Here is a 15,073-nt window from a genome sequence, read left to right as displayed (position 1 = left end):
CTCTGACTACCTGAACTTATTCTACCTCTGTACCTTTGCACACATGGTTCCCCCTGCACAGAGGATCCTTCACCCCCACCTCAGGCAACTCCACTTGTCCAAGTCTGACTGCTCTCCAGTGCCACCCCAGGAAGCTTTCCCAGAACCCCAACTTTGCGCCACCTCCACTTTCAGCAGGCAGTGACCTCTGAACTTCACAGCACTGAGTACTGGAGCCTCTCTTGGGCATTTGGCATGTGCCAACCTGGAAGGACATATACCCTGAGCACTGCAGGGTGCCCAGCTCTGGGCTGAACCCTGGAGAGTACAACACAAGCAAACCCAGCCCCGGCATCAGTCTATCCAGGACGGAGGCATCGAAACACCCTGCCAAGTCTTCAGAGGATGCTCAGAGAGGTGAAGGGACATCCCCAAAGTCACACAGCTCACCAGTGATGGGATCAGGATTCACACCCAAGCAGTCCAGGGCCTGAATTTTTTAATTAGTTAGTTAGTTTGTTTGTTTTGGTAGGGGGAGATAATTAGTTTTATTTATTTGTTTTAATGGTGGAACTGGGGATTGAACCCAGGACCTCCTGCATGCTAGGCAAGCACTTTACCACTGAGCTCTACCTTACTCCCCTGAACTTTTTTTTTTAACAGAGGTACCGAAGATTGAGCCTAGGACCTCCTCTACCACTGAGCTGTTCCCCGTCCCCTACACCCTGCATTCTTAACCATTGTGTCATTCACCTTCTCAGTTCTAAGTGTAACTCGAGTACTGTATTTCCTTATATTTTATTTGTTTACTTTCTTACAGGAGTAATTCCTATTTTTTTTATAAAGGATGGAAAATACAAAAAAGAAAAAAAAAAGTCACCCGCTTTCCCATTACCTAGAGCAAAGCACGGTCAACATTTTGTGAGTTTTTCCACACCTTTTTCTAAGCATATGCACCCGTTCCTTTACAGGAATGCCTTCATGCAATAAGTGGTTTTGTAATTTGTTTTCTTCCCCTTACAATGAACCAGAAACTTCTTTCTACATGATCAAACACTTGTCTATATTGTTTTTAATTGTGAAATGCTCCATATGAACAGAAATGTGTATAAAACACTTGTATACACTTAAAAATAAGAAGATGCCTCTGTGTCCACCCCTCAAGTTAATGAGAAGATGATCAGGGCCCTACCAGCCTCCTGGCGGTCTCTCCCGGGATTCCTCCTGCCACTCCAGAGCTCACCTCTATCTTGAATTTTGGGTTAAACATGGCCTCACTTTCCTTTAGAGTTTTATTAATACCCTTAGGTATGTGTCCCTGAGTGCTATATTGATTCACTCTGAACAGCAGAGGGACAGCACACAGCTGGCTAAAAACGTGAGCATGGTGGCCAGACCAGAGGAAGACCCCTGGGAAGGTAAAACTGAACTGATTCTCTGGGGCACAGACTGGCCTCAGCCTCCCTGAGCTTTTACAAGAGTCCCTTTGGGTGCAGCCGGAGGCCAAGGCCAGGGGTGCAGTTCCCCTGTTGGCACGTCTGGCAGGACTGTGCCAAAGACATTCAACAGGAAATAGAGGCGTGGGCTGTCTTCCTGCTTCTGAGCTCACCTCACCTGTGTTCAGATCTCAGGAGAACAGGGTGAACACTTCTGGGAGGTAGAGCAACGTCCTCTGCTGAGGTCGCATCAGCCTGTGATTAAGACCACCAGGTGTGGTGGAGATTCTAGGCCAGGCTCACTGGATATTCTGTTCTGAAACAGGCAGGACAGTGGCAGTCGGCATCTTGGTGATGGCAGCCCTCAGTGCATCTCTGGTGTACCAGCTGCTCGAAGGCCCAGTGCACACATCATCCTGGGGGTGGCCTTGACCCCTCCGCTGGCTGGTCCTCGTTTCCTGGATGACAAATCTCTGCCTTTCTTAGTGTTTGTGATGGGCTCATCCTCCAGTATGCAGTCTTGAGAAAGACTGCAGAGGAGGTAGCTTTTCTCAGCTGTTGCATTCTAATCCCGTGGCTGATTGATGCTTGACGGAGTAAGAGTTCAAAGTTAGAGATCTGTCCTTCTGCGTCATGAAGACAGGCCGTCTTCCAGCAGCCATGGCGCTGCTGAGCAGGCTGAAGCCATTCTGCGTTCTGAGCCTTTGTATGCAATCTATTTTGTTCTTCGTGGAAGATTTTAAGATTTTTATCCCCAGAGTTCTGGAATTCCATGCTGATATTCCTCTATGTGAGTCTAATTTCATTCATTGCGTCAGTGCTCAGGGAGTCCTTTCGTATGTGAAACTCGTATCCTTTATTTTTCAGAAATTCAATTTTTGGGAGGGATGATTTCCTTCCCCTCATTTTCTCACTTCTCTTTCTGGACGCACATTACTCAGAATCCTGGACTTCTAACTTCCTTTTCTCTCCTTCTTCTCATGTTTTGCTCTTTTTTTTTTTTTTTTTTTTTACCTTCTGTGAAGTTTTCTCAACCTTCTTTTCCTGGCCTTCTGCTGATTTTTTAAAATTCTATCCTATTTTTTATTTCCAAGGGATTATTATTTTGTTTCTGAATGTTCTTTAAAAAAAAAAAACCTATAACTTCCTGTTCATTTTTCACCAATGCAATGTCTTCTCTTACCTCTCAACTATCAAGGATAGTTTACTTAAAACAATTATTTTCTTCTCTCATCATAGTCTCTGAGTTCTATGCATTGTTGTTATTTTATTTTTTTCTGTATGTAAGAGGCTTTTCTCAGATTCATGGGACTCTTTGGCTGGCTGCTCATGATTAGAAGAGAGAAGGAAAGTAAGACTCTGGATGGTACTTGTGGCGATTTGTTTGGTAACTTCCTGAACTGTCAATATGTTTAGAATTTCAGAAAATTCTAAAGACAAAACTGATCAGATACCCCAAGGCCCTCTAGTTGTTGACTGGAGGATAGAGGTCTTGTTCTGAGTTTCTGGGAGCTCAGTGCAGGGAGCACAGGAGGAGGTCTCTGCATTCTGCATTCAGCTTTCAGTAGCCATCTGTTCCAGCAGAGTACCCACATCCACCACTGCCCCTGGCCTGCCCAGCACTTTCCAGAACTAAGAACTTGCCAGAATGAGGAAGGGGTGTCACCCAGTGGTTAGAGAGAGGAAAGAGATCTAAAGATCTAACCCTTCTTCAAAGACGTCTTCAAAAAGTCCTCTTTATTTTAGCCTTTTTTAAACCCTTAGATGCAGAAACAGCTAGTGCTGTCAGTTACTAAGGTTTTGAGGATTCTGTTACATAAATAACGGTTGGTTCTCCACTTTCCCCACTGTCAGGAGGAATTCAGCTGTCTGGAGTCTGCTAAATCAGGTAATACTGCTCATCTCGCTTTCCAGCTTCAAGAGATTCTGCTGCTAGGGCCCCCTTTTCTGTTCTCCCTGTCCTTGTGGTTTATGTCTTTAAGATTCTTTTTGTGGGTTTACAGGATTCTGGAGGCAGTGTGTGCTCTGTTCATGCCTTATCCTGAAAATCGCCTCCATATATTTCATGGCCACAGCGTTATGTAGATACACCATCATTCATTTAACTAATTTCCTCTAGTTGAATATGCACCTTATTTCCACCTTTTTTATGTCAAAAGCAAGGCTGCCAAGGATGTCCTGAGAGCTAGGTCTTTGCTCATCCGATTATTTTCTCAGGACAAGCTCATTGAAGTAGATTTGCTGCTGTAAGTCTACCTAGATCTTTCTCATGCTAAGGGGTGTGTGTGTTGGGGGGGTGTCCTGGGCTCCTTAAAGAGGCGGCAGGAAGTGAAACAGGAGCAGCGGCGGTGGGTCGGGGTTGGAGGGGTCGGGGTCAGTTACAGGTGAAGTCAGAATTAGACTCTGACCCAGCCTTGCTCCACCACTGGGAAGCCAAATAACTCCAATTTGCAATCCTCCTTTTGTCACTAACTACCTGTCACTCAATCTTTGAGGCCTGGTCTACTCATATGTAAAATGAGGGTAATAATAGCTTTCATCATAGCGTTGCTGTGAGGAATTAAATATTTATGGGATATAAACAAGATTAAACTGTATAGCACAGGAAAATATACACAAGATCTTGTGGTAGCTCACAGCGAAAAAAAATGTGACAATGAATATATGTATGTTCATGTATAACTGAAAAATTGTGCTCTACACTGGAATTAGACACAACATTGTAAAATAACTATAACTCAATAAAAAAAATGTTTTAAAAGTATTTATCGGATACTTATTATATGCCTGGCACCGTGTCTGGTTTATAGAAATCATTAAAGAGAGCACAGTGCTGGGAAAATCAAATTAAAGAAAGAACGTGGAAGCGTTTCACGCACTTTTCCCATGCGAGGTTGAATATTACATTGCTTTGAGTTGTTTACTCAGTAAATATTTTTGAGGGGTCACTGTGGTCCGATGTCGTGTTTTATTCTTTTCTGCGGAGGTTTAAATAAGCGTATTTAAACCTCGGGGATCACTCTAGGCCCCCACCGCACAGCCAAGGGTCCTGGAGCCGGGGCGGAACCAATAATTGCGGAACCTTTCTTCCCGCTTGAGGGTGCCCCGGCCCACCCGGCAGGAAGTGCGTCAGGGACCGCGCCGCGCCGAGCGGCCGCAGTCGGGCCTCGGTCGCCCGGGTAACGCGCGTGTGGCTGTTCTTCAGCATGAGCGTCCGGGTCGCGCGGGCTGCGTGGGCTGCGTGGGCCTGGGGCCGAGGCGCAAGCTTCCGCCGCAGCGCTTCGAACTTCCCGCTGCCTCCGACGGGCGCGGTGGAAGTGGCGGAGCTGCTGAGAGATGCGACCACGGCGGAGGAAGGGTCCCAGCAGGTGGCGGCGCGGTGGTTGCCGAACCAGTGCTCCGTGCTGCTCTTCCCGGGCCAGGGCAGCCAGGTGGTGGGCATGGGCCGCGGTCTGCTCCGCTATCCGCGCGTCCGCGAGCTCTACGCCGCCGCCAGTCGCGTGCTGGGCTACGACCTGCTGGAGCTGAGCCTGCACGGGCCGCAGGAGGCCCTGGACCGCACGGTGCACTGCCAGCCCGCTGTCTTCGTGGCTTCACTGGCCGCCGTCGAGAAACTGAACCACCTGCAGCCCACGGTGAGGCCTGAGGCCCGTGGCAGGTCAGGGAAGATGGGTTCTGTCCGATCTCTTACAGCCAGGCCGCTGCCCCACCAAGGCTCCCACCTGCCAGGCCGGAGTGTTGCCATGTCTGACTTCTTGGGCAGATCCTTACTGAGTTCCCGTCTGGGCCAGGCAGTGTTGTAGGAGCAGGGGATACAGCCATAAACAAAACAAGGATCCCTGCCATGTTAGGGCAGGGAGATAGATAATAGAGTGTGAACATACTGTGTAAATTACATAGTGTATTAAAGATCAGTGTTACAGAAAGGAAAATAGAGCAGGGAAAGGGGCTAGGGAATGGACGGCCGAGTTGAGAATTTAAATGATCCTTACTCATTTAATTAATTATTAAATGATTTTAGAAGGATTAAACTTCATCCTTAAAGGAAGGATCATTGAGAAGATATCTAAAAATAACACTTGAAGTTGTGAAATGATTGCTATTAATATTTAATATCAAAACAGCCCATGTTAAGTTAGTACTTTACCCCGTTTCTTCCTCACAACAATTTTGTGAGGTAAGTACTGTTATTTTGTGGATAAGAAAAGAAGACTCAAGAGACATTAAAGGATTAGTTTAAGTGGTCCTGTTGAATTGTGGTAATAACATTCATCTAGTGCTTCTACTGGGCCAAGTTTGTGCTGAGCTCTTTAGAGATATTCTCTCCATGAAATACTCTCAGCAGCCCTGTGAGGTCGGTCCTGCTCTTTCCCTATTTCACAGAGGAGATAACTGAGGCTTAGAGAGGTTAGGGAACCTTCTCAGGCTAAGAATCAAATCCAGTGACTCTGAAAGCCATGATCTTAATTTCTGTGACGCCTTCTGTCTTCATTGGCCTGAGATGCAGCTCCAGGGCAGAAGTGAGACAATCTACAGCCCTGGGTTGGAGTCACGGCCCTACCATGGAGTCCACCAGCCTTTAACTTTCCTTGCCAATAAAGGGGCTGAGTCAGTGATTGTCACGGCCACTTCTGTGTGTCTGTTTCTAGCTGGAGCACCAGGCCAGCTCACTGAACCACTGAACACCCTGTCAGCTCTTAAGTGCAGAGCCCTGGGCTAGACTCCCTTGAGAACTTGGCCTCACGTTCTGCATCTGTCACTGCAGGTTATTGAGAACTGTGTTGCTGCTGCTGGATTCAGTGTGGGAGAATTTGCAGCCCTAGTGTTTGCCGGAGCCATGGAATTTTGTGAAGGTACACAGGAAGAGGTTTGGTTTTGTGCATGGGGTATTGTCTTGCTGGGCACACTGAGGACAAGGTGCCACAGGTAATTCTGGACCTACTCAGGTGTGAAAGAGAAGGGAGCACATGGGTGAGATGACATTGGAACCTGAGGGCCAGACTTCCTGATTCCCCTTTAAGCCTGGGGGTCCATCAGGGAACTGTTTCTTTCTTTTTGTAATCTTGTGAAATCTTCTTGCTCCTCTGTCTCTCCCACTGCTCCTGTGCATGCTTAGTCCACTCACATACCTCCAGCACCTGTCACGTGGTGGGTGCTCAGTAGATACTCACTAAATGAAAAAGAGTAAATCAGTGTTTCATTTTGAGCCATATCAACTTCACTTAAGATTTTTGGATGTAGTTAAAACAGGTAGACGTTTTTGCTTATAGTTAAATACAGACAAAGGACTTGAATAGACATTTCTCCAAAGAAGGTACATAAAGGGCCAGTAAGCACATGAGAAGATGTGCAGCGTCACCAGTCATGAGGGAAGTGCAAATCAAAACCACAGTGAGGTACCAGTTCACATCCACCAAAGAGGCTTTAATTAAAGAAGCAAAGCAAAGAAGGAAAATAATAAGCGTTGGTGAAGATGTGGAAAAGCAGGAGCCTCGCACATTTGTGAAATATAAAGTGGTGCAGCCATTGTGGAAAACAGCTGGGTGGTTCCTCAAAAAGTTAAACACAGTTACCTTGTGACCCAACAGTGCTACTCATAGGTTTACACCTAAGAAATGAGAACATGTTGCCACACAGAAAAACTTGTACACAGGTGTTTATAACAGCATTATCCATAAGAGCCAAAAGATGGAAACAGTCCAAATGCCTATAATCAGATGAATGGATAGACAAGTTGTGGCCTGTCCTCTGATGGAATATTATTCAGCGATAAAAAGAAAGGAAATAACTCATGTTGCGGCATGGATGAAGATCAAAAACGTGCTGAAGCCAGACACAAAAACCACATATTGTGTGATCCCTTTTACATGAAATGTCCAGAATACATAAATCCATGGGGATGACACATTAGAGGTTCCTGGGGCTGGAGGGAAGGAGAAATGGGAAATGATTACTTAGTGGGCATGGCGTGTTTTATAGGGTGATGGAAAGTTTTGAAACTAGAGCTAGTGGTTGTACAAGGTGATGAATACAACAGATACCACTGAATTATACACTTGAAATTGGTTATATTTTATGTGAATTTCACTGCCTATTTTTTTAAAAAGCATAGCACTATTAAGGAAGTGGGAAAGGTTTCATATTTTCACATTCTAATAAAACAATTTTATACGAATATAGTTTTATGTGTACATAATTTGCAGAATTATTGACATTCTGTATTTTTTTCACTTGATGTTTTTGCGTAGTTATTTAATGGCCACATGGGAGGCTCTCCACATTCCTGTGTGTTCTGGCCTACCTCCTAACACAGGCTCTTACTGAATCTGCTCCGCAGTTGTCCTTGTGTAAGGGGCTAGCACTCCAGTGCAGACATACACGGTGCTGGGCGAGTGGAGGTGTGTTAGGGAGGAAGGGTGCAGAGTTCGTTCCTCAGGCCTTGTTGTCCCATCAAACCTGGACTGATCTCTTAACCTCTCCTTTGTCGAGTCATCTCCCGCCCCTCCAGGGAGCAGACCCAGGACAGGATGACGGATATCCAGTAATTACAGGCCTGGGCACAGCCCTGTCCTCTCACCTTGCACTTGAGCCACACTGAACCGGGAGCCCTGCATTTTAGCTCACCTGCCTTGTCAGCGGCAGGTCCTCCAGTTCTAAGTGAGGGCCCTAATGCTTGATTTATGATAACTATGTTATTGAAATTCTTATCTTTGTAGTTGGTACATCTTTCCAAGTGTCTGATGGCTTGTAGTTGCTTTTCATGTTCAGCACGATTTCTCTTAAATAATAATTCCCAGTTTTCACTACAATCCACGCAGGTTAAATATCATTATCCTCATTTTACTAACTAAAAATTTGATCTGGAACGAGGTCATGACTCAGAGCAGTGTGTCTCAAAATCTGTTCCGCTTTACTCTGCACTAGGGTTTCTCAGAAGCAGCACTGTTGACATTTTGGACCAGGTGCTCTTTGTCTGTGGGGGCGGGGCGTGTTAATTGTAAGGTGTTGGGCAGCATCCCTGGCCTCTGCCCACCAGATGCCAGTAACACCCCCACCGCCAGTTGGACAATCAGGAGAATCCAGACACCACCCTGGGGGTGAAATAAACCCTGGTTAAGAACCACCATCCCATCTCAAGCCAGCTTTTTTTTTTCAATTTTTTACAAATTTTGTTGTTGTTGAGGGGAGGTAATTAGGTTTATTTACTTAGTGGAGGTACTGGGGATTGAACCAAGGACCTCACGTATGCTAGGCATGCACTCTACCACTGAGCTACACCCTCCACCCCTCAAGCCAGCTTTAAGGCAGGAAGCTGTGGGTTAATTTGTACTGTGACAAGGACAGCACCTTGCCCTTTGATGATGGCAGTACCATCTGTTTTATCGTAGACACAGATACGTAGACTTGTGGCCTTGTGAACTGGTGCTAGATACTAATATCAGTGTCTCCAGCAACTGGAATTTGTGCTTTGTTTTTCAGGTCTGGGCTTCCCTCCATTACATGCTTTGATTTTTCCAAATGCCCTTCTCTCTGGGTAGGTTTGTATGCGGTGAAAGTCCGAGCTGAGGCCATGCAGGAAGCCTCAGAAGCTGTCCCCAGTGGGATGTTGTCTGTCCTCGGCCAGCCTCAGTCCAGGTTCACCGTCGCCTGTGTGGAAGCCCAGGAGCACTGCAGGACTTTGGGCATAGAGGACCCTGTGTGCGAGCTGTCCAGCTACCTCTTTCCTGACTGCAGGGTGATCTCAGGACATCTGCAGGTTGGTGTTGACGGGAGCAGCTGTCCTAGACCCCAATTCAGTACAGAAGGTTGGAATCATTCCACACCTATGAACCCACAGAGCGTAACGAGGGCTCTGCCCAGCCGTGGTCTTTGGGAAGTAACTGAGGGCGTGGGGAGGGGTGCTGGAACGAGCACTGCAGAGGGAGGCGGGAGGCTGGGAGAGTGGACCAGGTGGTCTCCAGGGCCTTCCTGTAATACGTTCTGGGCTTCTCAGATCCTCTGATCCAGTTGCTTCCTCAGAGGAGCTGTTGCCTCCTGGCTTACTCTCCCCTGCTCTGCTTTTCCTGTGTGTCTGTTTTTGCACCTTTTCCTTCTGTCCATCCTTCCACTCACTGCTGGCCCAGACATCATTTCTCAAGCAGCTCCTACGTGACAGGGACTGAGGGCCCACAGATGGATAACCAGGGCTCCTGCCGTCCAAGGAAGGCTGGCTGGGAACAGATGACTCCAGGCTTCGGGGCACAGCAAGGGTCAGGCTGAGGACTGGAGGACCTACAGAGGTGGTCCCTGGAGGATGAATTTGCCGAGAGCAGGGGCAGCCTAGGCAGAGAGGAGCACCTGACGAAAGGGCAGTTCTGTCCCAGGTGCCCAGTGGGGAGTGTTGAGTGCAGACAGGACCGATGCTTACACGTCTTGTCTGTTTCAGTCCTTACAGCCAGTCCTGTACTCCGTGGGAGGGAGGTCTACACAAGGACACTGAGACAGAGAAAAGCAAGTGCTTAGTGATGTTGGAGGCAGGATGAGAGCTCATGTCCGTCTCACTCTGGAATCTGTGTTTCCTCCACTCGAGCACTGAGTTCATCTCCCCGTTAAGGCCTGACCAGTATACAGACGCCCCTCGGTATCTCCTCTGAGTCAGTGAGAGCCAGTGAGTCCCTCTTGGTGCAGTTCTCACTTGGGAGGATGGGCTCCAGTGGCCCCCGTTAACTGTGGAGCTGGGTGCTCATTCCCACTCATAGCCTTGGTAAGAAGCCCAGAAATGGGCCAGGAGGGCCCCCCAGTCAGGGCAGGAGTCTCCCACACAGGCTCCCAGACAGGTGGGAATCTGGTCCAGGTAACAGCTCCTGGGGTTCCCAGGGGTGGCCTTTTGGTGCTCTTGGAAGTGCCACAGCAAAGAGCTCAGGCGTGGGCAGGGTCCCCTGAGCAGGAGAGCCCCCTCCAACAGTGGATGTGGAAAAACTTGGCGTCTGCTAGACCCATGCCTGGGCTGAGAGCCAGCCCCAGAGGAGCCTGCTGGGCCCTGAGGCTATAGCCTTGACTCCTGTGGCCCTGACCTGGGACTTGAGTTAGATGAGTCTAGAGACTGTCCCTGGAAAGCACTTAGAGACCGCTGGAAGGACGCAGACGCAGGAGTGCCGCTGCAGAGCTGTCTCCATAGGTGCCGCTGATCAGGAGGATCCAGGCGTGGTGGGAAGGGTTTTGGCTGTGGAGTCCAACAGGCCTCTGTTCAGAGAGGCGCCTGGGCGTGTGCCTCAGTGTGATGGGCGTGGATGGAGCATGGTACTGCATGTGAAGCACCAGATCTGCTGCAGTGACAGACAGCCCAGACCTCAGGCGTGGTCCAGACTCACAGTGCTGGGCTCTGCTCCACTACACTTTCGCCCCAGCGCTCAGGCAGCTGAGTGGCCCCGGTATGGGACGCTGACGGAGCACGGCAGAGGGGAGTGACCCGTCGTTAGCCACGGGCTGCGCTGGCCACACCTGGACAACAGGGTACACCCCCTGCAAGGAGGGGCCCCAGAGAGGGATGAACGAGTGCCAGCCAGCCAGGAGTATTAAACCCTCCTACCCTCGGGGCACAAATAACTACCCTGTTGTATTTTTTCCCCAGTGGACACGGATGGGCTTGGTAACCCAGATAATATCAATTGCTCACCCTCGTATAGCACTTGTATGCCAAGCATGGTTCTTACCAGAACTCTGTGAGATAACTATTACTGTTATCCCCATTTTACAGGTGAGGAAACTGAGGCACAGACAGATCAAGTGAAGTTGCCCAAGGTCATGCAGCTACCCTGACTGTTAAGTCCTCAGGAGCAGCTGGCCCAGCTTCCGAGCAGGCCATGGATGGCATCGGGTCGGAGGGATGCGGCAGATGGTTTAGTGCGTAGGAAGGCCTTCGGCAGATCACGGTGGAGGGCTGTGAAGGTGACAGTCCGAGGGCACAGCGTCTCTTAAGAATATATACTGTTTTAAAGATACTTGGAAATAACCTTGTTTGCAAGTGGTTCTGAGTTTGGACCTGTCAGTCCCAGAGGTCCTTCTGGAGCTGACGTGCCTTTTAGGAGAAGGCTTCTGGCTTCAGGGAAAGAGCTCTTGTTTTCTCTAGAGAAACCCCAGATGAAGGGTTTCTGATGGGAAAGACCTCTCATTGTGAAGTGAGGCTTAGAATCTGCATAATTTTCATCTTGAAGGTTATAGGTGAACCAGAAAACAGGCTTAAAAAGTTATAAAGGGTGGCAGAATTCTAATTGAAAACTACACTAGAGTGCTTTTTTGTTTATCAGATGCTTTCACACCGCCTGTCTGTTCACTTCTCAGCAACCTTATGAAGTAGATGAAATTGTGCTGATTTTTATGGTGGGAGAAAAAGTTCAAAGAGGTTGCCTGGGGACCTGGGCTGGTGAATGAAGATGCTGGGACAGAACCCACGTTAAGCCTCAGATCTCTTCCAGGCACCATGTCGGGTGTGTGAACTGTCAGGTCCCTGGAGGAGGGCTTCTGGGACACTGACCTGGGGACTGTGCAGGATGAAATATGGGTGTGCGTGTGTAGAGATAAACATACACTATGGGCTTGCCTGCAATGATGTCAGCCAGTGGGGACCGCCTCTCTTTGTGTTCTTCCCCTAAGATTTGACTGGCTTTAACCTCCCTTGTTTTTCTTCCAGGCTTTGCAGTTTCTCCAGAAAAACTCCTCTAAGTATCACTTCAGACGCACCAAGTTGTTGCCAGTTAGCGGTGGGTTCCACACCCGCCTCATGCAGCCGGCCGTGGAGCCCCTGGCGCAGGTTTTAAAAGAGATTGATGTCAAGAAGCCTCTGGTTTCTGTCCACTCAAACGTCAACGGGAACAGATACATGCATCCAAAACACATCCAGAAGTTGCTGGTCCAGCAGGTGGTCTCCCCAGTGAAGTGGGAGCAGACCATGCACACCATTTATCAGAGGAAGAGAGGCACCGAGTTCCCCAGAACTTTTGAAGTAGGACCTGGGAAGCAGCTGGGAACCATCCTGAAGAGCTGTAACCTGCAGGCCTGGAAGTCCTACAGTCACATTGAGGTGCTGGAGGCTGACGAGGACCTGGACCAGAACCAGTAGGTTCTGGGAGGGGGGTGGCTGAAGGGGGTCCAGGGGGCTGAGCCCAGCCTGGCCTTCTATCGGGCGCCCTCCTCCCAGTGATGGGGAGGGACTGTTTGCAAAGTGCTTTGACTGCCACATAAAAAGCACTGAAAATGAGTATTCCTTTGCATGTCCGTTTCTCCCCACTTGGAACATATTTGGATGCCGGGGGAGAAGCTGTAACCATGACAGCTGCGTAGGAGCCTTGGGGGGGGCGCCTGCTCTGCCTCAGGCAGACCCCCGCACCCCGAGAGCTCAGGTGGTGGCTCTGCAGAGCCAGCTGAGACAGCCTGGCTGCCGCTGCGTCCTGGGGCTGAGAAGGCTTGGCCTGCTGCCGTGCGGGTGCCGTGGGCAGACGGCATAGCCACGAGGCAGGCTGGGGCCAGAGGGCTGTGGCCACATGCAGCCGAAACATCAGCTCCTTGTCACTGAATCCAGAGGGCGCTAGGACCTGGTGGGCCTCGGCCGCCGTCCTGTCCACCCCATCACTTAGCTAGGAGACCCAGTCCCCCATGTGTTTACTTATCTAACAGCATTGCGGGCCTGCTGTGTGCCAGGGAGTGGGTGGCCCCTGCCTTGGTGGGGAAGAGGGGCCCTTTAGCAAGGCGGAAGTGGTGTGAGGAGGGCGGCTGAGGGCCCTGTTTCCTCCCCACCCCGAAGTCCTCCCTTCAGACCGTGGTCACTGAGTGCCTGCTGTGTGCCCGGGGCCTAATCTGGCACAGGCCCGCCCTCGGGGCTTACCCTCCAGGGCCTGCTCCACACCAGGAGCCCCTGGTATCAGTATTAAATACGAGTATTTCTAAGATTCTTGGGTGGTTTTCTCATTATTCAGTGACAGTGGGGAAACCTTACAGGGAGTGAGATCTCTGAGCTTGTCCTTTAATGTCCCTGTTGTGAAGCACATGTCAGACCCTGGGTAGGGTTTCTTGTTTTTGATTCTGTTTCTTAAGGGGCCCTGTTGGCCTTTGAGCAGAACCAGTCTTCGTTGCGTGGGACTGTCCTGCTCTTGTGGGCAGCCGTCCCGGCTCCCAGCCGTTATGTGCCGGGCGCACTTTCAGCATTGTGGCCCCAAACACACCCCCACGTTTCCACGGCCCTCCCTCCCACCTTCCCACAGTGGAGAACACTGCAGACACTACCGCTGAACCCCACTTCCACCATGGCCTGAGTTTGTGTGTTCTTTGGAGCACACAAAATGAAGAAAGAACTATTTCTTTAAACTTTGTTTTAGAAAATTGAAACTTTCACAAAGAACTTTGTTACTGTTTTTAAATAATTGCTGAGTCTGTTGGAACCCCCTCCGCTGAGAGCTTTGAGTAGTGGGCAGCCTGGGGGGGCCAAGCTCTCCACACGGTCCCGGCTTCAGGTGTCTGGCTGCGCTGCACCGCGGGCAGCTCTGAGGAGCGCCGTCCCTCGTGAGGGAGCTGGAGTGGCGGCGTGGGCGGGTGGTCCCTGCAGGCCTTGCGGCTCCTCTGGGCTCTTTGCCTTAGGGGCTGCTGGCTAGGAGAGTGGGTGGGCAGAGCTCCACCTCTCCTACAGGAGCCCTGGGTTGGGGGTGGGAGGGCCCTCTGCCTGCCCTCTTTGAATCTGGATGAATGACAGGCGTGGGGCGGTGAAGGGAGCTGTGGGACGGGCCCCAAGTCCGGGGTGAGGGCCTGGAGGCCATGGTGGATCCTACATCCTGTTCCTTGGCAGGACCTCGGCGATTTCCTATCCCCTTGGGAAGAGACCAGTGCTGTCCTTGGTCCCAGGGCTCCGGCCCACCCCAAAGTGGGACTCATACCTGCCACCACATCTTTGGATCCCCCGTGAGTGGAGATCCTTGGCCTGCTTTTCTTCCCAGCCACTTGACTCCCCAGGTCTGCCTGCAGGGGGCACCGCTCTCTGGCAGCACCTCCTAAGAGTCTCAGATCCTGCCTCATGCCCAGAAATCTGACCACACCAGGGGCCTCTGAAAGGGACAGAGATGGTGGGACCCCTTGTGCCCCACCCCCAGCTTTGTCACCTCCTCTGGGAAGGTGCTTCACTGCCTCCAGCAGCCTCCCAGCCAACAGACTCCCAGGGCCTAGGGGCTGCATGTCCCCTGTCTGCCGGGCCCCAGGGCCTCCTGGAGAGCTGCTGCAGGAGATGGGGAGGGGGCACTGGCAACTACATGGCACCTCTGCCCTCAACCTGTGAGGGACAGGCCTCTGGTTCTTTTTTGGGACTAGACTGATTTCTAGTACTGCTGTGAACTCAGATTGAAGCCAGTTTCAGCTCCTAAGGGCTGAGCATCTTTCTGGTCCTGTGGAAACTGCCACGTGAAGCAGTCACAGTGGGTTTGACTCTGGATCCCAATCTGATTGGGATTGGAGGATCCTGATGTGACCAAAGCCTGAGCCACCTCGGTCAAGCCCCTTCCCTCTCTGGGCCTCCACTCCCCTCTTTGTCAGATGAGAGAAGTGCTGGCCCAGATGGCTGCAGCCCCATCAGCTCAGGTCAAAAGTGGCTGCCTCGTGTGTGGGAACTAAAGCCAGGCAAGCTAGCTCATCAGGGCCCC

The 15,073-nt window shown here is 50.3% G+C and overlaps 1 protein-coding gene across 1 annotated transcript; it reads left to right on the top strand.

The window, feature by feature from the left end:
• The first annotated feature begins 4,545 nt into the window (after positions 1-4,545).
• MCAT (malonyl-CoA-acyl carrier protein transacylase) lies at positions 4,546-13,339 on the top strand. Its single transcript, XM_006177528.3, has 4 exons — positions 4,546-5,050; positions 6,181-6,268; positions 8,954-9,171; positions 12,085-13,339. The coding sequence occupies exons 1-4, from the start codon at positions 4,622-4,624 to the stop codon at positions 12,511-12,513; spliced, it is 1,164 nt and encodes a 387-aa protein (XP_006177590.2). The 5' UTR covers positions 4,546-4,621; the 3' UTR covers positions 12,514-13,339.
• Positions 13,340-15,073: the final 1,734 nt, after the last annotated feature.

Source organism: Camelus ferus, chromosome 12, assembly GCF_009834535.1.
Source record: "Camelus ferus isolate YT-003-E chromosome 12, BCGSAC_Cfer_1.0, whole genome shotgun sequence".
NCBI classification, from domain to species: domain Eukaryota; kingdom Metazoa; phylum Chordata; class Mammalia; order Artiodactyla; family Camelidae; genus Camelus; species Camelus ferus.
This window is presented reverse-complemented; position numbering and strand designations above follow the sequence as displayed.

What these genes read in the sequence shown, in the direction of transcription:
- MCAT (XM_006177528.3), top strand. Translation starts at nt 4,622, where the DNA reads ATGAGCGTCCGGGTCGCGCGGGCTGCGTGGGCTGCGTGGGCCTGGGGC. An exon ending in TGAACCACCTGCAGCCCACG is followed by an intron (nt 5,051 to 6,180) that starts GTGAGGCCTGAG and finishes CTGTCACTGCAG; the next exon opens with GTTATTGAGAACTGTGTTGC. An exon ending in AGCCATGGAATTTTGTGAAG is followed by an intron (nt 6,269 to 8,953) that starts GTACACAGGAAG and finishes CTCTCTGGGTAG; the next exon opens with GTTTGTATGCGGTGAAAGTC.